The sequence below is a fragment of the Taudactylus pleione genome, unplaced genomic scaffold (genome assembly GCF_031769625.1).
Source record: "Taudactylus pleione unplaced genomic scaffold, aTauple2 ptg000121l, whole genome shotgun sequence".
NCBI classification, from domain to species: domain Eukaryota; kingdom Metazoa; phylum Chordata; class Amphibia; order Anura; family Myobatrachidae; genus Taudactylus; species Taudactylus pleione.
Genome location: NW_028284523.1, coordinates 10,035,502 through 10,058,872, shown reverse-complemented (window position 1 = coordinate 10,058,872; position 23,371 = coordinate 10,035,502). Strand labels below are relative to the sequence as shown.

Sequence of the window (23,371 nt, the reverse complement as noted above, 5' to 3'; positions counted from 1 at the left end):
AGAAATTGTTGCCAGGTCCTTCAGTCCGGACCAGATGTCCAAACTTGGTCCTGCCTGCCCTGCATCACTGCCAGCGGGTTGCTTAGGATACCTAAGCTTTTTCCTGGCAGCCCCAGTTGCGGGAGAAAATGAAGAAGGAGCTGTTGACGTGTCACGTTCCGCTTCAGCTGACAGTGTGTTCACCAGCAGGTCTTTGCACCTCTGCAGGCTTGTGTCGGCCGGAAAGAGAGACACCACATAGGCTTTAAACCTAGGATCGAGCACGTTGGCCAAAATGTAGTGGTCTGATTTCAACAGATTGACCACCCTGGAATCCTGGCAAAGCGAATGAAGGGCTTCATCCACAAGTCCCACATGCCGAGCGGCATCGCTCCGTCTTAGCTCCTCCTTCACTTTCTCCAGCTGCTTCTGCAAAAGCCTGATGAGGGGAATGACCTGACTCAAGCTGGCAGTGTCTGAACTGACTTCACGTGTGGCAAGTTCGAAGGGCTGGAGAACCTTGCACAACACGGAAATCATTCTCCACTGCGCTTGAGTCAGGTGCATACCCCCTCCTTTGCCTATGTCATAGGTGGATGTATAGGCTTGAATGGCCTTTTGCTGCTCCTCCATCCTCTGAAGCATATAGAGGGTTGAGTTCCACCGCGTCACAACCTCTTGCTTCAGGTGATGGCGGGGCAGGTTCAAGAGTGTTTGCTGGTGCTCCAGTCTTCGGCACGCAGTCGCTGAATGGCGAAAGTGGCCTGAAATTTTTCGGGCCACCCAAAGCGTCTCCTGCACGCCCCTGTCGCTTTTCAGAAAATTCTGCACCACCAAGTTTATTTGTGAGCAAAACATGGGACGTGCTGGAATTTGCCCAGATGTAATGCCCGCACAATATTGGTGGCGTTGTCAGATATCACAAATCCCCAGGAGAGTCTAAGTGGGGTAAGCCACTGGGCGATGATTTCCCTCAGTTTCGAGGTTGTCGGTGGTGTGCCTCTTACTGAAACCGGTGATACACAGCGTAGCCTGCCTTGGAACGAGCTGGCGTTTCTGAGATGCTGCGACTGGTGATGCTGCTGCTGTTGCTGCGTAAGGTGATACATCTACCCAGTGGGCTGTCACAGTCATATAGTCCTTAGTCTGCCCTGTTCCACTTGTCCACATGTCCGTGGTTAAGTGGACATTGGGTACAACGGCATTTTTCAGGACACTGAGGACACTTTTTCTGATGTTTCTGTACAGTCTCGGTATCGCCTGCCTAGTGAAGTGGAATCTAGACGGGTTTTGGATCCGGGGACACACTACCTCCAGCAATTGTCTAAATCCCACTGCACTAATGGCGGATACCGGACGCACGTCTAACACCAACATAGCAGTCAAGGCCTCAGTTATACGTTTTGCTTCAGGATGACTGCTGTCGTACTTCATCCTCCTCGCTAAGGACTGTTGGAGGGTCAATTGTTTAGTAAAAGTAGTGGTGTTCCTACTTCCTCTCTGGGATGATGAACGACTCCCAGCAGCAGCAACAGCAGCAGCGGCAGCAGGAGGCGTAGCAATGCAGGATCCTCCGGAGGAATCCGGGATAGGAGAGTCAGTCATGCCAGTGACATGGCCTGCAGGACTACTTCCGATCCTGACTAAGGAGGAAATTGACGAGGAGGGAGTTGACGGTGTGGTTTGCAGGCGCTTGGATACAACAGGACAACGGGATTTAGGTGTCCCTGGACTGCTTACGGTCTTAGCCAAAGTTTCTGAACTTGACAGTAACTTAGTATGAACGCGCTGCAGGTGCCGTATAAGGGAGGATGTTCCTAGGTGGTTAACGTCCCTACCCCTACTTATTCCACCTTTACATAAGGTACATATGGCAAGACAGTTGTTGTCCGGATTTGGATAGAAATATTGCCAGACCAAAGAGGTGGAATGTTTGGTCTTCTGCCCAGGCATGACCGTGATGGGCTTTTTCATCCCACGGACAACAACTGTCTCCCCCGGAGCCTGATTTAAGCAAACCACATCACCATCAGAATCCTCCTCGCCAACTTCCTCCTCAGCGCCAGCTACACCAGTATCCTCATCCTGTTGTACTTCAACAGTGACATCTTCAATTTGCATATCAGCAAGTGGACTGTGGGTGCTCATTTCAGCACTTGCAGGGGGCGTGCAAATGGTGGAAAGAGCCACCTCTTCCCGTCCAGTGCTGGGAAGGTCAGGCATCGCAACCACCACCACACTTGGACTTTCCTTGGGGATTTGTGATATCTTCTTAGAAAGCACAGTTCTTCGCTGTGCTTTTGCCAGCTTAACTCTTTTGATTTTTTTAGTGGGAGGAGGGCTTCCATCGTCATGTGAAGCTGAACCACTAGTCATGAACATACTAGGGATCGACCTTAGCCGTTCCTTGCCACTCCGTGTCGTAAATGGCATATTGGCAAGTTTACGTTTCTCTTCAGCTGTTTAAATGTTTTTTTCAAGGTCATTTTCCTGAACTTTGTCATTTGGGATTGTATGTGCCCTCTACTATGACATTGGGCATCGGCCTTGGCAGACGACGTTGATGGCATGTTATCGTCTATGTCATGACTAGTGGCAGCAGCTTCAGCACTAGGAGAAAGTGGTTCTTGATCTTTCTCTATTTTATTTTTATCGGAGAAAGTTTGGTCCTCCATTTATGTTATATCGATTTGATATAAACGTGCGGCTAAACACAGAAAATATTTCTTTATTGTTGCTGGAGAGTAGTGCACTTTGTGGGTTACACCAGCCTTTAGGAAATGAGCCAGCCGGCTCTTTACTTATGGGACACAGGCGCACGCTTGGCGCTGCTCCTTTGTTGATGCACGTGCGGCTACTGCGCTCACAATTCACAAACACAGGAAATAATTTTTTTTTTGGTTTGGACTGGAGTGTACTTTCGGGGTTACAGCACCCTTTAACGGTCAAGCCAGCCGGCCCTTTACTTATGACACAGGCGCACGCTTGGCACTACTTTGTTGATGCACGTGCGGCTACTGCGCACACAATTCACAAACACAGAAAATATATATTTTTTTGGTTTGGACTGGAGTGTACTTTGGGGGTTACAGCACCCTTTAACGGTCAAGCCAGCCGGCCCTTTACTTATGACACAGGCGCACGCTTGGCACTACTTTGTTGATGCACGTGCGGCTACTGCGCACACAATTCACAAACACAGAAAATATATTTTTTTTTGGTTTGGACTGGAGTGTACTTTGGGGGTTACAGCACCCTTTACTTATGACACAGGCGCACGCTTGGCACTACTTTGTTGATGCACGTGCGGCTACTGCGCACACAATTCACAAACACAGAAAATAATTTTTTTTTTGGTTTGGACTGGAGTGTACTTTGGGGGTTACAGCACCCTTTAACGGTCAAGCCAGCCGGCCCTTTACTTATGACACAGGCGCACGCTTGGCACTACTTTGTTGATGCACGTGCGGCTAATGCGCACACAATTCACAAACACAGAAAATATATATTTTTTTGGTTTGGACTGGAGTGTACTTTGGGGGTTACAGCACCCTTTAACGGTCAAGCCAGCCGGCCCTTTACTTATGACACAGGCACACGCTTGGCACTACTTTGTTGATGCATGTGCGGCTACTGCGCACACAATTCACAAACACAGAAAATATATATTTTTTTGGTTTGGACTGGAGTGTACTTTGGGGGTTACAGCACCCTTTAACGGTCAAGCCAGCCGGCCCTTTACTTATGACACAGGCGCACGCTTGGCACTACTTTGTTGATGCACGTGCGGCTACTGCGCACACAATTCACAAACACAGAAAATATATATTTTTTTGGTTTGGACTGGAGTGTACTTTGGGGGTTACAGCACCCTTTAACGGTCAAGCCAGCCGGACCTTTACTTATGACACAGGCGCACGCTTGGCACTACTTTGTTGATGCACGTGCGGCTACTGCGCACACAATTCACAAACACAGAAAATATTATTTTTTTTGGTTTGGACTGGAGTGTACTTTGGGGGTTACAGCACCCTTTAACGGTCAAGCCAGCCGGACCTTTACTTATGACACAGGCGCACGCTTGGCACTACTTTGTTGATGCACGTGCGGCTACTGCGCACACAATTCACAAACACAGAAAATATATTATTTTTTTAGCACTTGGGGGGAGCACCCCTGATGGACAGAGCACCCCCTGGACAACACTACAGCACCCCTTTAGGACTGGGACACTGCACAGGACTTTGGAGTGGACACAGCCCCTATGGAGAACTGACTGCACAACACAGTCCAGCCAGCCCCTATGGACTTTGAAGTAGTGGACACAGCCCCTATTAACAACAGCAGCACAGCACAACACAGCCAGCCCCTATGGACTTTGAAGTAGTGGACAACAGCAGCACTACACTACACTACACTACACAGCCCTAACTCCCACCCTCCCTCTTCACTGTCCACAGCCGAGTGAGAAAATGGCGCCGACGCGGGTACCTTATATAGGATCCAAAACCCGCGAGACTCGGAAGGCAAGATGATGACGTTTTGCCTCGATTTCAGATCCGAGTCAGGCGGGAAAAGTCGAGCCTGACTCGGATCGGACTCGGATCGGGGGGGCTCGGGGGGGTTCGGATTTCAGAAATCCGAACCCGCTCACCCCTAGTTGCTACTAATGCCACATCAATAGATACATTGTATTGTGGGACTCTCGTCTATTCTAGATACATCTGTATCATAAATATCTCAAGTTATCTCAATAAAAAACGCCTTTTTGGGTGTTTCTCTATTTTTAGCAGAGACTGTGGTCTTATACTTGCAGCAAGCACTGATTTTAATTTAATGCCAAACTTGTGCAAGGTTCCTACCATGACCACACTGCAGGCTATATTGTCATGCTTAAAGGGGATGCCTGCCAATCACTTTCGTTCATTAGTTCAGACAGCACCTGCAATCTTTGTCCCTGTTTAAGCAGCATTCCTTAATACATTTTATGTGTAGCATTGAAACCGTTACATTTATTTTAAACATATATAAATTCATATATTAAACAGATATAAATTATATATGTCGATCTCAGTGAGCATATCATTGGAGTTTCTATATATTGATATATTCACATATAACATATGTACACATTTCAATATAATTAATACTTGCACTTGTATTATATTTAAAATCAGTATTTGATGCAAAGCGTGGTATGTGTCTTAGATAATACACCTCACATCCCCGTGTTTTGCACTCAGTATAAAAATATTATTTATCATTGTAAGAATTCCCTCAATTAAAAACATATTTAAAATGAAACCTAACAAACTTAAAAGGTAATTTTAGGTGAATGACTATAATAAACTAGAGTCTAATAGGTACATATCTCTATATATAGATCTATAAATAAATAAATACAAAAAATAAATAATATATAATAAATAATAAAGGATCTAGATAACATCCTATTATAAACTACCCCTACAGAATGTGGGGGACCATACCCATGTGGTCTAACTGGTCCTGTTTGACCTAAGCACCTGTTAAAATGGTCTAAGATAGATGGAATCTAAAATAGAGACTAGTTGTTCTCACATATAGCATCTTGGGCAGGTAGTCTGTATGTTAAAGAAATTCTAGGTCCAGTGTTTCGTGTGAGAACAAGTAGTCTCTATATTAGATTCCATCTATCTTAGAACATCTTAACAGGTACTTAGGTCAAACAGCCCCAGTTAGACCACATGGGTATGGTCCCCCGCATTCTGTAGGGGTCGTTTATAATAGGATGTTATCTAGATCCTTTATTATTTATTATATATTATTTATTTATTTGTATTTACTTATAGACCTATATATAGAGATATGTACCTATTAGACTCTAGTATATTATAGTAATTCACCTATAATTACCTCTTAAGTTTGTTAGGTTTCACCAAAACTTTTTTGTTAGTTAAAATAGTTTAAAGATTTTTTAATTGAGGGAATTCCAACAATGATAAAAAATATTTTTATACTGGATGCAAAACATGTAGACGTGAGGTGTACTATCTGAGACACATACCACCCTTTGCATCAAATACTGATTTTAAATATATTACAAGTGCAAGTATTAATTATATTGAAATGTGTATAAATGTTATATGTGAATATATAATATATAAACTCCAAGCGTTTAATGTATGAGTTTATATATGTTTAAAATAAATGTAATGGTTTCAATGCTACACTTAAAATGTGTTAAGGAATGCTGCTTAAATAGGGATAAAATAGATTGCAGGTGTTGTCTGAACTAATGAACGAAAGTGATTGGCAGGCATCCCCTTTAAGTATGACAGCTTCCTGCTAGTAAGACATCCTTCTGAAGAAATTCTCTGCTGATAAACGCTTTAAGGGTGTCCCTGGATTAAAGCCGGCATTCCTGCATCCCTGACCTGCCTTTCTCTCTGGAGAGATACTGCAGTGCTGCCCACTTTAGCCGGGTCTCTGCACCTGTATCCTGCTGCGGCTGTGGGAGCTCCGTAGTTGAAATACTCACTCTGAGTGCCTCTGTTGAGCTCATATGATCCATCATGGCTGAGGTTACTCACCACCTGCCGTTCTACCAGCCAATATTTAGCCAGCGCACGGCACTGTATTAAGTGCGAATACGGGACTCAACATCCATCCACGATCGTCAACTGACGGCTGAAGTTGCTCTGACTCCCACGGCATTACCGAAGTATCCAGAAGGACATGGAAAGAAGTATTAGGTGAGCCACATATCTACCTCCATCCCCAGCCCCATTATCCTAGGTGGGCAACGGGAGGGTTAACAAGACTCAGGCCTTCATTCAGAGGCAGCCGTACGGTCTACGATCGCACGGCCGCCTCGATGCTTGTCAAGCGCGCATGCGCACGAGGGAGCCGGCTCCTTCGTGCGCATGCGTGAGACCCGCTACAACCGACAGCGCCGGTCGTAGCGGGTCTCTTTCCAAAGGGGGGAGCTGTCGAATGTTGATTGACAGCTCGCCCCGTTTGGAAGGCGGGCCAGGGGGGCGGCAGCCCAAATGGAGGCGTTCCCATGGGAACGCCTACCGTTTGGGGGAGGCCCCACTGACATCACTAGTGATGTCAGTGGAGAGCTTCCGGCTCTGACAGAGCCAGAAGCTCTCCGGGGCTTACGACAAGTGAGACCCTACCCTAGGGTCTCGTCGTAAGCCCCGATGGTCGCGATGGTCTCTGACCATCGCGACCATCACCCTAGTGGTCATTAGAGCTGTGGGTGTAAACCCACAGCCTAATGACCGAAACAGAGGCGGGCGGTCAGGATGCAAGCGGCCACTCAGTTTCTGAGCGACCGCTTGCATCCTCCGACCGCCTCTGAATGAGGCCCTCAGTTCTCACCCTTTTTTTCAAGTAGCAAGAAACTTATTGATGTTAGCATTTGTTTCTAACTACCCCAGATGCACAAGACTGCAGGTGCAGTAATTATTGGAAACATTTATTAACATTGTTACCACGGAGGCCCACTAAAGCAATTGTTACAAACTGTACCTAGACGGACACATAATTATCCTCTAGAAGGACATATTTTCTTATACCATTAGGTTTTTTCACATGAATGGACTGACCAGTTATATTTGTATATGAGATTGGAGCATACAGCTGGTGCTCCGCTACAAGTCAATTTCCATATGTGTATACCTTAAACATTTAATGTTTAGATAATTGAAGTTTATAAACTGATGATTACTGTTGACAAGTTAAATTTTATGGTGATATCAATTACATGTGTCCATAATAAAATTTTATATATTTGATATATAATGTGTCTTTTGGGTCCAGTTAGACCTATATGCGCTATCCTGCTTTTCTATATTGTCATTCATTCCTTCATTGGAATTAGGGTATTGGAGGATCCCTAGGACAGCTGCTGGTCACGATTGTATTGCAGAGAGGTGGGCGCCCTAATTTCTGCTATCCTTTAAAAAAAAAAAAACCTTTGAAATATGAAATTGTAATTTACCTAAATAATGTAAACAATCTATAATAGCGATCAATGGCACACTTTAGACAGTGGCCTCTTAGGAAACTTTTTAAGTGACGCTTGGTATCACGTGTGAGGCCTCAAAACCAGCATGGTGTTTAGTGGAGATACAAATGTTAAGCTGCATACACACGGGATGCTTTTCCTGAACGATATGAACGATAACTATATTGTTCAACAATAAATCATTCATATCGTTCATTTGTATGCAGTGAACGATCGACCAACGATGCGCATGAACGATAACGAAATCTGTGGTCTTTCATGCATGCAGGCCAACTTGGACGATTTTGTAAAGATTTGCCTGTAAAAAGATAGCTTCACTGAAATATCTATCTTAAACTGCATACAAACGTAAAGATTTTCTGTCCAACCATCCAACTAGTTGATTGGTTGGAATGAAAATCTGGTTAGGTCTGAAAGCAAATGACAATTAGCAATTTGCTCCCAAACGCCAGAAAATGGACAAAAACTGTAGTTTGAACAAATTGTTTAGAACAAACATTTAACAAACTTGTCTGACTGACCATTTTCATCTGTTTTCTGGCATTTAGGAGCAAATTGCTGATCATCATTTACTCCCATACGTTACCAGATTTTCATTCCAACCAATCAACTAGTTGGATGGTTGGACAGAAAATCTTTACGTGTGTATGCAGCAATAGATATCATTCAGTGTGTACAACCAAAATCGTTTACCTTGCACTACAGAAAGTTGGAGGGAAATCTATCAACGATATCTATGGTTGTTCAAGTTGTACCATGTGTATGCACCATTATGGTCCAGATACTATAGCTGTAGGCAGTGCTTTTTTTCTATCAAAGAAGGTACTGCTACTCATCTAATGTTACAAGATTTATAGTAGTTTCCATACTGTGGACAAGGCTACAAAAGCTTACTTTATTTCTGAAATGATTTCACAATTTTTTCTCTGTTTCCAGAATTACCTTTAAATTTCAAATGATACAATAAAAAGGTGCCGGTACTTTGGATCACTGAATACCTCCAGAAAAAAGTGCTGGTTTTTGGACATGCCTGTGAATTTGGTGGGATGAAGACTACTATTAGGCTGTGTGTGCTTTATTTGCCCAACCACACTAACAGGCTTCCATGTGTCAACTAAATGATCCCACCCATTATGCACTCTGCCTTAGTGCATAAACTACATAATGGTTATATCTTGTAAATTTTATCCAACTTAATTTATGGGCAAATGGTGCAAAGACCCTGCTTCTAAAGCCGAGTGGATATTAGTTATAACTTTCACTTAGTTCTTAAAGAAATTAAATATTCAAAATCAAGTAAAAATAATACCTATAAACGTCCTCTATCCTTTGTTTACTCCATTTTAATCATTAAGAGGCACATCAAAAATTTACAAACAAAAGACCACAACACAAAAAATATCCTCAGAAAAATACAGTCTGCCATTCACAATGTTATCTGCATATGCTAAATGAAAATAATCTCTATACAGTATGTATAAATACAAATTGGGATCTATGATAGTCTTACAATTATAAAATTAGGTAAAATAAACATTTAAAAAATGTTGAGTCAACACATAGTAAACATACAACAGCAATAACAAACACGATGTCTTATTGCCTTTAAAACTGTACTAAAAAGCATAGTTGAGGGGTTGTAACTTGTCGGGCAGGGGAAATGGAAACCATGTATATAAACGTTCTTAAAGACATGAGCAGGAAGAATGTCAAACCAACAGACATTTTATCTGACAGTCTGTAAAGCAGCAGATATCATGATTCATGGCCATACTCCGTGAGATATTTCAGTGTATGACCCACAATATCTGCATTCCTGCCCTTATTGCCGGTGAGTGATCACCGGCAATAACTTTGCTATACCCAGAAAGGGCATCACAAAAAGTATTGTGGCCTGGTATGTAGAGAAGTGTAGCCAAATGTTTAGGGGCATGGTCAACAATTTAAGTTAAAAAAAAATAAAAATAAATTCCGTATCTTCAGAGTAAATTCTCTACGTTTCTTCTCCAAAACTCTCTCTGTTTCCCCTTTCTATCTGACACAAACTTCCTGTGTCTGGAAGTAAAGTATGTGGCTTACAAGAATGTCTACATAGAGATGTGGAAATCTGGGTTGCTAACTATTGAAAGCATTCATTACTGATATATTAGAAACTTTTATTGACAATCCATAATTTTTATATACATAATTAATTACAAAGAGTATAGAACTGCAGGGCAAAATTGTATTTTGTTATGGCCCTTTCTACAGAGGTGTAGGTATTTAGGGGTATATTTACTAAAGTGCAGGCTTTTAGAAGTGGAAATCAATCAGATTCTAGCTATTATCTTCTAGAAGGTGCTAGATAAATGTTAAGTAGAATTTGATTGGTTGCTATGGGCACAATCTCCAATTTTAAAAACCCGCACCTTAGTAAATATCCCCCGTAGTCTCTGCGTATAAGAGAAGCTTTTGTGAGGATTAGTGGCATTCCTTGAGAAGCACAGATTGTAGCATTAACCTATATATAGACTCTTCCAAACATATATATATATATATATATATATATAGGGAAAAACAGCGGCACTCTCAGGACTTGAAACATAAATGAGACTCACGACTCCAAGAGATCAGCGTCCTGATGACGCTGATCTCTTGGAGTCGTGAGTCTCATTTATGTTTCAAGTCCTGAGAGTGCCGCTGTTTTTCCCTATATACTTGGTTCACACACCATTAGAGGGCACCCAGGCAGGTACTGACTACACCGTGGAGTGCCGGCGTTATTTCTATATATATATATATATATATATATATATATATATATATATATATATATACATAATATAAACTCCTCCATATTGTTAGAGAAATGTAGTCTGTCCTGAGTTTGATATTGTGAATAGTTTTGTACTGAGTTTCAAAAACCTTGATTTCGCTTTGTGATTCAGAATAATTTAAATCCAATAAACACCTTTTCCACTTTCATTTGCATTTCTTCAGGAAAATGCATTTGATTAAACATCTTCACCATTGTGCTTAAATTCTTCCTCAAACACAAAGGAGTGACCAAGTTATAAAGACCTGATTTCTGTGCAGACTCATAATTTAAGAAACAAATGCTGCTAAAATATAACTTTATTTTAGTCAGAAAATATCAAGGGAAAAATAATTAAAGGGGTGATTCTAAAGTAGTAATGGGTTCACCTTGCACATATTTCTGGGTATATAATCAAGCGTACAATCATTTTACAGGGGTGTTTTTAAAGTGGATTTGCACTTTGAAATGAGTTTGGAGAATGTGTAGGAAAACTTGGACACATAAAGCAGTATTGTGGATCCCCCAGATTTTCAATGACTAAATTACAATTAGTATGTACATAGTATTAATAAATGATGTGTAGTATAGAGTTAAGTGGGCCCAGAAAATGTTAATAAGGGGTTAAAACTGTTCAGGTTCCAATCGCTTTACGATCCATGATGTATAAAATCTTCCTATTTGTTTTGCAGGCTGACTAGTAATTTTTTACTTATTTTCAGTGAAGTTGCCAATGTTTGGTATAATCCCAAACTATTACACTAGAGGTTCTTATTTCCTTGATGTATTCAGAAATGTACGAACACTACAAATATGCTGCCTTTACGCATATTATCTAAAATAGATGTGCAATAATATAATATATTAGAACGTGAGACATTTTCTGAATAAAAAATATTAAGAAAGATCTTTTAATAGCAAGCGGTGTATTGCTTAACAAACCATGTGTACTTACCCTTCACATGCCTTTGATTAACATAAAAACACATTTTGAAATTTAAACATACTGTAGTTGCCCACTCTCCCAGAATTTCAGTGAGACTCCTGAATCTTGGGGAGTTTTCCCAGATCCCAGTAATGGGTATCAGTAATGGGGGCCATGATTGCGTGATTTCCCATGAATCATGTCATCATGGACCTGCCCCCAGTGACATTACTGGGGTCGTTGACACCTGGAGTACTAAATAGCCCCCCTTGTGTCCGAAAAGGGGACGTGGTGTCATAGGGAAGGGCCGTTGGTTTGCTGCATGCACCCGATTATGTCACTCCGGGGAATGCCTAGCACTCCCGGAGACGCTGGGCTGCCGCAAAGCCTCTCCGAGCACAGCTGGCTCCTCCCCTGGATCTGGAATCGGGCGCTGCACAATAACATTACAGCCAGCAATTTGGTGTCACCCCCTCTGAAGGTGACACCAGGTGCGGTCTCCACCCTCCTAGTAAACACCACTGCCTGCACCCACATGTAATGCCCTGCCCCCTAGACATCACACCTAGGGGGCATGGAAACCAGCACTAGGAAGTAGAGCAGTCCCTGGAGCATCCTTGGGATGCTCCAGGCAGCTTTGCAGTAGTGCTGCTGGTTGCATGGTGCCTTTGAAGGCACCCTGCAAGCCGTTGGCAGGTGCCATGAGGCAACAACTGTGCCATGCCCGGGACCATGCGCCCTGGGCGATATCAGCGCTTGCACACTCCTAGTTACGGCCCTTCAGACCTGCTAAGTGTATATATGATACATTATAAAACAAATATATAGTAGGAATTGAATTATACATACTGAATTATGTGATGCACACAATTAAAAATAATTTCCACAAACTCACTGAAAAAAGGCACATGAAATGTAACTTTGTATACTGTATATCAGGGGTGGGCAATTAGCTGCCCTCCAGGTGCTGTAGGACTACACTTCTCAGCAAACCCTGCCACAGTTTTGCTATCAGGGCAGGTTAAAACTGTGTCAAGGCGTGCTGGGATGTGTAGTTCAGCAGCAGCTTAAGGGACGCTTATTTCCCACCCTTGCTGTATATAGTGCAGATCAGTTCTTGCATTGAAATGGTTAAACTTCTGTAAATGTTTAGAAATAGGATTGTGGCTAGTGCGATCTTTACGTCCGTGATGTCCAAGAATTGGACGTAGCAATGAAATGTTATTAAGAGTCTGAGGGCCGCAACAATGCTGTCACGGGCCACCAGTAGGACAATATGGCTTACAGTATCTTCTGCTTTTAATTCTTGGAACACTTGTACAAATGGCACACTTACTATTAAAGACCAGGACTGAGCATTTGCTGGTGAATGCAAACTTGAATGCGCGATTATATTGTATATTATAAATATATTTAATATTTATTTTTATTAATTCATTTCTAGGAAATCTGTTATTTCTTTCTAGTTTTGCCAGGAAATTTTGTAATTTGGACATGTATTGTGCCTAGCAACTTAACTCAAATAACGATGAGGATATAAAATACTTTAGCAGCTGCTGCAACTGGCTTAGGGGATAATTAAATAGGGCAGATTATGGAACAAGCAAAACTTTTCATACAATAAAGTGGATGCCTTGTAATATGATTTTGTAACAAACTGCTTAAATCTATTTTTGTATGATTTATTTATACTGCTGGATATGCTGAAATATATTCTTTTTAGCCTTTAAAGTTTTTTTCTTTTAATTTAGCAAAAAAGCTAATTTAATCAAAATATGTATTGACATTTGTCACATTTCCACCAAGTCTAAAAAATAAAAAAAAAATTGTTTAGGTCTATGGAATAGATTTAAGAACCAGTTGCTACTTCTCATCATGTTGAACATCAAAATTTAATTCTGCACTAATATTAAGTGTAAAACACGCCATGCTTTGCAATAAATATCATTTGTGGTGATACACAGTGGGGAGCAGCCACCGCTTATTAAATCTAGCCCTATAGCCCTTAAAATTGCTGTCATATCACAAGCTATAATTGAATTTTGAATATCATCTTCACATTTGCACAATGGATGGAATCTACCAGATGTGATGTAATAGATACATTTCTAGGAAGTACAATTTGCATTAGGAATTTAAATAATAGAATAAGCATTTTGCCTGTCATAACTATATAATGACTTTTTTAAACAGTTTTTCAACCAATTTAGTTAACAAGAAATATACATGTGTCAGAATAATCTGTCCAGGTTTATAATCCTTATACAAAACAATTGTTTCTTCCTGTATGCAGCAATGAAGGCATGACAGGCTGTTTTGTTGTTTTTTCTTACTGGAAACTGGAAAATCCTGCAGATTTAAATAAATCAGCTGAACACTCCTCTTTCTCTTCAACGTTGTAGGTATTCTGCTTTTTTATAGTCTTCCATGATACAGGATCAGGAGAATCTGGCACTGGCTCTAGCACAAAACAAAAACAATGAAAGTTTGCACTTGTCTTTATAAGCCAAAGTTTTATCTATTGTTTTGTTTCCAAACACTGGGACTCATTCATACTATAGTGAATACAGCTCTTTAACTAGACTTATATTTATGCAATTCTTCTACTGCCTCTACTACGTAAGACAACTAGCAAAAAAGGGGAATTACCAGGAAAAAAAGAGAAGCAGGTAAAGGAACAATTCTTTCTTATAATTCGTAGAGGAATCTCAGTCAATCTGTTGCTCACCAAATGTTGTTAAACTAAAGGTTCCAGAATGTTCTACCAGGTTCATGCTACAACTTATAGTTCTACTGCAGCCCAAAATAAACAATGATTACCTCTGTCTTACAGTATCTTGCATAAACTGAAATGTGACTGAAATTGCAAAACACTGTTATGATGGGTCAGATCCCAAAGTAATACCATCTGGCAAACATAGGTTTTGGTGACACTGTGGTTCATGTAATAGGCGGCAACCTTATAGGAGCGTAGGTTTAGGTTAATTTTTTTTGTTCTGGTCAAAATGTAGAATATAGATGTAGATGTCTGGTTCTTTGAGGTATGTGGAAATTCTGAATTTTTTTTTTACATTTTTCTGTCAGATATTTGTATTTCTGTCAGTGTGAGGCAGTGATGTGTTGCTTTTCTTTGAGTAATGCTTGTTTACACTTGTGGAGTGATAATGTTGTTGCAGATTAGGTTTTGGTCACAGTAGGAAATATGTGAAAATGGGGGGTAGAACTGCGCTCTTGTTGATCAGGGGGTGGTGTGTTGTGGTACGGAGTGCTGCACCTTTGTGCGGGAGTACTGTTCCTGCACAGAGTTAGAATGGGAATAAAGGGGGTAAGGTACGCTCTACCTGGGTGTAGTGGTAAAAACTGTTGTGTTAACGTGGGTGAGTATGGTGTGGGGTGACTGGGTATGGTGCGAGTGTTGCACTGCTGAGCAGTGTGGATGGGAGTGGTGTGATGGGAATGAGGATGGAACTGATGGAAATGAAAGTGAAAATTAAACCAGCCAGACACAGATGTGGGGGCCAAATCTTTTATTGGAGTAGTCAGTGCTGCTCCGATGAGATCCCGGGCAGGTAGGGGAGGCGTGGTGGTGGATGGGGATGAGACTGGGGAGATAGGTGGACCCTTTAAGGGGGCTCCTTACCATGTGGTTCAATGACCAGCATGTCACCCCTGCTGGACCTATGGTCGATAGTCTAGGATGTCTCTGGAGGTGGGGGGATGCGGAGAGTGGGTCGGAACACCTGGGCGGCGTCCCGCATGTAGGTGAGAGTCTCAGTCTTCCTTACCTACCGGCAGGTTTTGTGGTGAGAGGGGGATGTCGACGTTGCGGCCGTTGAAGGAAAGGTGGTAGCTGCAGAATGTCGGTGAGCAAAGTCAATACAATGCCGGTGGGTCTGCGGGTGCACTACTCTGCTGTTAGTTGGAGGTCACCGGACCTGAGGTGGTCAGTGACCAGTGTGTGCAGCTGGTGGGATTGGTTGGCTGCTGGGTCACTTGTGGCTGGCCCTGATGCCACTGGTGTTGCGGAGCCACTGGCACAGGTGGGGGAGCCGCTAGGAGACCAGGTGCAGGCGTGTGTCTGGGACCACCCCTGGGGCAGGGGGGTGGTCTGCCTGGGACACTGGGTTAGGCACGCTGGGGGAGGCTGGTCCGAGGTGGAGCCGAACACTGTAAGTGTGAGCATTGCGGACCAGTGGGCGATGTGCAGGGGGTGGCTGGCTGCATCGGCGGTCCATGGAGGAGATAGGGAATGTCTGTGGATGCAAGCTGGGATGGATGTACATCCATCAATGTGGCAGCGGTGGGACACCTGTATTTATACCAAGACACCTAGGAAGAACAACACTAAAAACACATGCACTGGTCACTAAAAGGACCAAAAACGATCAAGAAGTGTAATTTGTCCTAGGTGTCTTGGTATAAATACAGCGGTTCCATGAGGTGCTGCGGTGATAGCTGTCCCTTCGCTGCCACATTGATGCTACACTTACTGAAGTTGCCATGCTGTGAATTTCCTGAGGAAGGTTTCTGTGCAAACTGAAACGTTGATAAGTCTTTATTTCATCAATAAGTTTGGAGAGTGCCCTTCACATGGCAACTGCACGGTAACTATTGTCTGTATGTATATATAAAATATATATATATATGGTTAAGAATATGTCTGGATATTTGCAAACTTTATTAGTAGCTTATTTTTATAATATGAGTAGAGTTTACAAGTGATAGTGTCTGTGTTGTGCCAGTTTCTAATAGTGCGTAACAGAAATGAAGGAGGGCTGCCTGTAGGTACTTACCAAGAGATGGGAAGAAGACATCATTTGGCCCTGGTGGGGAGAGAGGAGTGTTGGGTTCAGAGAGCAGGTGACGGCCTGTATCTGATTGCTGGCGGCTGGCCATGAAGATGAGTCTTGGCCTCTGTTCAAGATTTCCAGCAGGTGGATCATCAAAGACTGGATTTTCTATACCCTGTGCATCACTGAGAGAATACATAATGCAGAGTGTAATGTCTGTTTCATCTGCTTTAGGTAGCAGTAACATTTGTTTGATTTTATTTTTTGTCTATATTTAAGGCTATAGTTGGATATTGTTTGAAAATAATGTATTAAGGGGCATATGTAACAAAGCTTGATGAGAGATAACATTGTGAGAGAAAAAGTATTAACCAATCAGCTTCTGTCATTTTTTCCAAACACAGGCTATAAAATGTAAGTTAGAAGCTGATTGGTTGGTGATTTATATCTCACAATTTTATCTCTCATTAAGGGCTCTATTTATTAACATTATTTTTACTAAAATAAAGTGAAAAAGGGTGTTTTCACACCCTTTTCACATTATTTTAGTATCACCTATAGTTATTACAGGGCAATGGAGTAGAATTCGTAAAATTCTACTCCAACCCCTAAGTATCACTTATTTTTAGTAATCAGATCGCATTTCTCCTAATTGTAATGGGAAATGTGATATGACTAAAAATAAAATGTGAAAAAAATACCTAGGGAGGCCCACCTGGAGGTGGCGTTATCCAGGGTCTCCCCCAGTTACTGGACTCCTGCTCCGCTCTAATGGGGAGAGCAGAGCCGGGAGTCGGACCCAGTAATCAGCTGTGTGGTCTAAACAGACCGCAAGCTGATTACTTTAAAAAAAAGGAAAAAAAAATTGTCAAAATTTTTTTTTACTTACCTGACTCCAGGGACTGGTGATCGGGCTTCCGGTGATGTCTCCCCTCTGGTCAGCTGGTCTCCCATAGTGCACTGCAGCCCGGTCATCAGGTGACGGGTTCCAAGTGCAGTATGGGATATCACCTGCCCGGACGCATGGAGGACATCACCGGAGGCCCGGATCATGCAGGCAAGTGCTATTAAGGGAGGGGGGGGTCGCGGGGGTCCACGATCACGGGGGCGGGGCTTAGCACCGGGGGGGGTAGCAGCGGCAATTGTTCGGCGCATTCGCTGGCACTAGTGTGCGGAGGGCATTCGCAGGGACAGAGCTTTATCGCAAGCTCTGTCCCTGCAAGAGATTTGTAGTAAATCCCTGTGATATTGCCTGAATTCAGTCGATAATATCACACTACAACCTGCATTCAATATGCGGATTGTAGTAAATAGAGCCCTAAGCCTTGATATACATAGGCCCCCAAATCCTAATGTATTCAAAAGCAGCTCTTTATAGAGTCTTGTTTGTATGGAAAGAGGTAAAACCAGAAGGAAAACACTAACTAGAAGTGCTCACTATATTTTCTTAAACCTACCTGTCCATTCTCACCAGTTCCTGAGCTCCTAGGAAAATTAGAAATAAAAGTTATGTTGCTATAACTTACGTCGTATATTGAAGCAGATTCAAGTAAACGCAAGTGCAATTCCGGTAGCTGATTTCTGCTGGTACCTTCATTGGCTGCAAGCAAATACATTTTGGAGACATATCCTGCAAAGCCAATGAAAGCTGTTCTGGTAGCAGCTCACAGGTATTAGAATCAGCTCCAAGATTATAAATACAATGGCTGCACAATGTTATTTATACCACTTATCTGCTACAATGTGATCATGAACATTGAGCAGCTGGGGTTCTACTTCTTTTCATGTTATTATTAAATTGTAAAACACCAGAGCACTCTGAAGCGGGAAAAAACAGGGGACCAGGCACCAGTGTGTCCTGGCTGCGTAGCGACGCCCGGATCCACGTGAGTAATGAGCCACGATGGGGGCTCATAACAGGCAGCAGGATTGTTACAGCAACTGAGAGGGGAAATCCTGCTAATATATATGGCATGTTGCTATAAATGTTGCAAAGAAATGTTGTTTGAAATGAAACAATAGTAGAAAAAATATTAAAGTAACTATCAGTGGAGGGAAGGTTCTAACATGGTAAATACTCAACTTTGAGTCGTAGGCTTTTATTTCAAATGCTAATTAAACCTGCTTAACTACAGCAGATTAATTTATCAAACTGTGCATTTCATACCAGTATTTCAAAAGCAGATGTACTGTACTTTGGGGCATATGTATCAAAGCTTGATGTGAGATAAAACTGTGAAATATATATCACCAACCAATCAGCTTCTAACTTACATTTTGCAGGCTGTGTTTAAGAAATGATAGCTTGGAGCTGATTGGTTGGTGATATATATTTCACAATTTTATCTCACATCAAGCTTTGATACATATGCCCCTTTGTATGTATTGCACGACAAACAACACAGTGAAAATGCTACTGTACATGGACAGTAAACAAGATTGCATGACCAGCAACACAAATTAATGTGCCTATATTTTCAGTATAAGTACACACAGCACTGTGATAAACACATTAATGTGTACAGGTATGGCACATTGAAGAAAAAAAAAGACAAACCTCTTTAAACTTTTGGTGTATTTTTAGCTCTAAAGAGCAGTTCTTATTTTTGAATAATTAGGGCAGAGGTTCCCAAACTCTGTACTCAAGGCAACCTAGCAGTCCAGGTTTAAGGGATAATCCATGCTTGACCACAGGTGACTTCATTAGTACCTCAGTCAATTTGATTTAACCACCTGTGCTCAACCATGGATATCGCTAAACCCTGAATTGTTGGGAAGCCTTGAGGACCGTGTTTGGGAACCTCTGAATTAAGGAATAAGCCAAAAATTAATAGTAACTTGAACATTTGAATGATCCTGCGTGGTAACAATTTCACTTTAGGATTTTCATATGTTGCTATGTTGTTGAGCTGTATCTCATTGGGGTAGTGGTGGTTGTCATTATGCTACACTTAGGCAAGATGTAAACATCAGGTCTCCCCTGCCCCTCCCAGCAGTCACTAGCTGCCTAAAGGCCCCCATACATCAGAGATTGATTGCAGCAATCGTGCAATTTGTAATCGCTTGTGTATAAAAATATTTCCCTTTTTCACTCGATTGTGGCAATTCTGCAATCTGCAATCTATTGAAAAAGGGGAAGATTTTTATACACAATCGATTGCAAATTGCACGATTGCTGCAATCAATTGCTGATGTATCGGGGCCTTTACTCCTGGACAAAACCTCTCTACTCCCTATCATCGCTGTTTGGATCCACAGGATCTTTCTGAGAGAGAGATAAGAGGAGGGTTACAGAGATGAGAGACCGAGACAACCTGGGGAATGAGCAGTGAAATTAAAGTGAGAGATGACAGAGACAGACTGGGGAAAGGGAACAAAGATAGGAAAGTGGGGGAAGACAGAAATGTATTTTGGACCTGTCATTTACCAGGTTGCTAGTTGGTTTTCTTTATAGTGGAATGGTCTTTCATTAGGTTTATGCTAGATTGCATCATATTTCCCTACTAATTCATTATTAATTTGCTTGGATATATGTTTATTACAGAACTATAAAATACATACGCCTGTTAGTGACTGCTTTTCTTTGTTTATAGACTAGTACTAGTATAAGAGGCAGACATAGGATTCCAACGATACAGGCTAATATCGCCAATGCTGCTGCTGTTGTGCCTGTAACAAAAAGAAAAATATGTATTTATAATTAAGGTTGGTGACCTCACTCCCAAGCAGCTTCCGCCGTAGGTGTCCACAGAGCTTCTTATGTTGCGCACTGGCACACAACCTTTCGCTACTAAGTAATTTATAATTAATGACATGCCAAACATTACAATACATTTCCACAGAAATGATAACTTTAGTAATTGGTGGATTTAGGGTTATTTTGCACACGCCGGTTTTCACCGGCCGGCAAAGAACTGTCTAAAGCCAGCTATTTTTTTGCCTGTGGATATGTCCCTTTCACACAGGGTTTTGTGTTGTGTGTGCTGGTTTGGCAGTTTGCATGATTTTTTTTTAAATCTTTAAGAATTAAACCATGGCGGCAGCCGTCCTTATCAGTGGATATGCCCGGCTGTAACATGGCGACCGTGCCATCTGAAAGGGCCAATCTGCTTACATACTTTATTAAAATTGGTACACGGCAAAAAAACGTCTGGTGAAAAGCGGCGTGTGTGAAATAGCTCTTAGTGTATGCTCATTTCAACATTTTATAAGTTCAATTATTAGAACCTACAGTAGCAGCCAGTGAGAGAACTTACACAAGTGGCAAGCTGAGCGATAATTGGCTTGTGTAATTATCAAAATATATTCCAATGTTCATTCACATGTTTATTTTACAGACTTATCAGGGGCTCACCAACTGCTATGGATAGGTCTCCTCAGTTGCCAGGCTTTAGTTAGCCACCACCCTTGTTATACTATTCCCCTCTGCAACCATGCAGAACAGTATTTCCCAACTCAAGTCCTCGTGATTCCTACTTGTGCATATTTTCCAGATGTCCTAGTGGGTGCACAGGTGTAGGCATTACTGGCTGAAACGTTTTTAAAGATTTACATGCACTTTTAGGGGTTCCCAAAGACTGGAGTTGGAAAACACTGATCTAGAAGCTTAATGAACTCCCCACGTTGTGACTGCCAACTACACATATGAGGGGAACTACTCTGAGCATGAATTAAAATGCAGAGCATGCACAGTGGAGGAAGCCGATGAGGCTGGTGTTTTAAGGTAAATGAGGGGTGCTAGAAACCTTGTGTATCCTAATAAAATGTTGCTATAAGGCCCCAAAACTCTAGTTATAACCCTGGTGCCCAACTGCATTGCAATTAAAATTGTCAAATGATTTGTCTTAATTTAGGATGCACATATGCTAAAATTTGCAGCCAAATGTAACTCTTATACTCAGAGAAAGAGTAGTGCATCTCCTGGCCCCAAAGCAAGACATAGATAGGGGCCCAATGATACAGTATGCTCAGAAGAGGCTCTTTTCAAAGCAGAGCAAATGGGCCTGGAAGGCTATAGTGATGTTTTTTTCAGTGCATACTGTGCTCAGAAGAGGACACTGTTCTCCACTTTTAAGATCAACGCAGGGGCCTTGGGCAGTGCTATGGGTGTCTGGGAGTGGAGTTCAGGGACCTCAGGGGATACAGGGTGGAAGCATTGCTGTACCCCCTCATCTTCAGGCTTCACAGCAATAATTTATTGATGGCTGATAGCTACCTAAACCTGAGGTTCCCAAACTCTGTTCTCAAGGCAACCTAACATTCCAGGTTTAAAGGATATCCATGCCTGACCACAAGTGACTTAATTAGTACCTCAGTCAATTTGATTTAACTATTTGTGCTCAACCATGGATATCTCTAAAACCTGAACTGTTGGGGTGCCTTGAGGACCAGGTTTGGGAACCTCTAACCTACAGTTAGCTGTCAACTATCAATTAGGATTGGCAAGAAATACCAGTGAAATTGTCATCCAAGTATATGGGCAGTTATCTTGTTACAGTACTAATTAAGCCTCATAGAATGAATCAAATCTGTGATCAGATATTTGTGAAAAAAAACTGTAGAGTCAGGCGCTTGGACTGAGCAGCTAGATCTGCCAGGTACCTTGTAGGTACCTTAAGTTATAAGGTTATGAGGGATATTCATTTAGGTGAGGGTTTTCAAAAGGTGAAACTCTCACACTTCACCCTATAATTCACTCTCTTTGCCTTCATGCTCGCACCCGAGATACACGCAATTCAATCATGTAAAAAGCTGTAAAATTTTGTTTACTAAGGAATTAAACGGAAAATGCAAAACAAGTAGAGAAAAAAGATGCTTTTGGGGTAATTTGAGGCAACTTTATAAAATGTAAATAATGATAGAAAGCAATTGTTTCTCATTTAAATAAATACTTTTATTAAATTTAGGGTGCATTATTTAGCAAAAAAGCTTATTTTGAGGTAATATGAGGCAATTTATTTTTTTTCACCCCAAAAATGACACATAATTATTGGCCCATTTAAGCTAATTGAAAAATTCCAAATGCCTAATTAGTCATTAGGGGGGGTGGGGGGCAGGAAGGGGTTTTGAAGCAAGTTCTGACAGTTTTACCTTAAAATACAGATTTTTTTTCCCTACCTTTTCCCTGCTGAAAAACAAGCGAATTTACTCTGAAAAAGAAATGTGAGTTTGGAATTGAATTGCAAATGTAATTTGCAAGGCAAACTTGCAGTGATTTCACCTTGCGGGACCAAATTCACACCTAATTGAATTCCCCCCTATGAGTTGAAATTTGTGACACTTTTGTAGTTCATTCTCAAAGGAGTCTGAGAAGATTTATTCTACAACAGCTGAAATGTAGCATTACACTGAACGAAAGTATTCTCTCACCATCATTATTTTCATCAAATGAACACATCTGAAGATTTGGATCATCTAAAACATAAAACAAACAAATCTCATGTGATGCAAGTCAGTTGTGGCAAAAATCTGTCAGCTAGTAATTTGTTTACTTGACAAAATAGAAGATTATAGAAAGAATTACAGGTATGTGAAATGGTATACGGTAGGGATGTGCAGGCTCGGATAGGTTCGAGTTTGCACGTGGAGTTCGGATTTTTCCCTCCAAAAAAACGGAACTCAGAAAGAGGCAAAACGTCATCTTGCACGGACGAACATCATCATTCCTGGACTCATTCCGAGCCTGCACATCCCTAGTATACGGTCAATATCCCGGAAAAGGGGATGCCAGTGCTTAGAATACCGGTGCCGGAATCCCGACACCAGTCATAATCCCGACTCCGCCATCCCCAAAGGTAAGTAACTGGGTTAGGGGAAGGGTTAGCATTAGGGTTAAGGTTAGGCAGTAGGGGGAGGGTTAGGCACTA

At 41.8% G+C, this 23,371-nt stretch overlaps 2 protein-coding genes across 4 annotated transcripts in view; one reads left to right on the top strand and one right to left on the bottom strand.

Moving 5' to 3' along the window:
* The window catches only part of CDH23 (cadherin related 23), a 1,221,584-nt gene that overhangs the window by 958,152 nt on the left and 240,061 nt on the right, over nt 1–23,371 (top strand). The gene's annotated exons all lie outside the window — the stretch shown is intronic.
* Nucleotides 10,669–23,371, bottom strand: part of VSIR (V-set immunoregulatory receptor) — a 63,992-nt gene continuing 51,289 nt past the window's right edge. The window contains exons 3-7 of one of the 3 annotated variants that reach the window (XM_088472190.1): nt 22,875–22,919; nt 20,067–20,174; nt 17,963–17,990; nt 16,509–16,690; nt 10,669–14,175 (exon numbers count right to left, since the gene is read on the bottom strand). In XM_088472190.1, the coding sequence (XP_088328316.1) occupies nt 14,045–14,175; nt 16,509–16,690; nt 17,963–17,990; nt 20,067–20,174; nt 22,875–22,919 (494 nt within the window). In that variant the 3' untranslated portion in view covers nt 10,669–14,044. The remainder of the gene's footprint in view (nt 14,176–16,508; nt 16,691–17,962; nt 17,991–20,066; nt 20,175–22,874; nt 22,920–23,371) is intronic. The other 2 variants (XM_088472191.1, XM_088472192.1) reach the window with 2 other exon arrangements.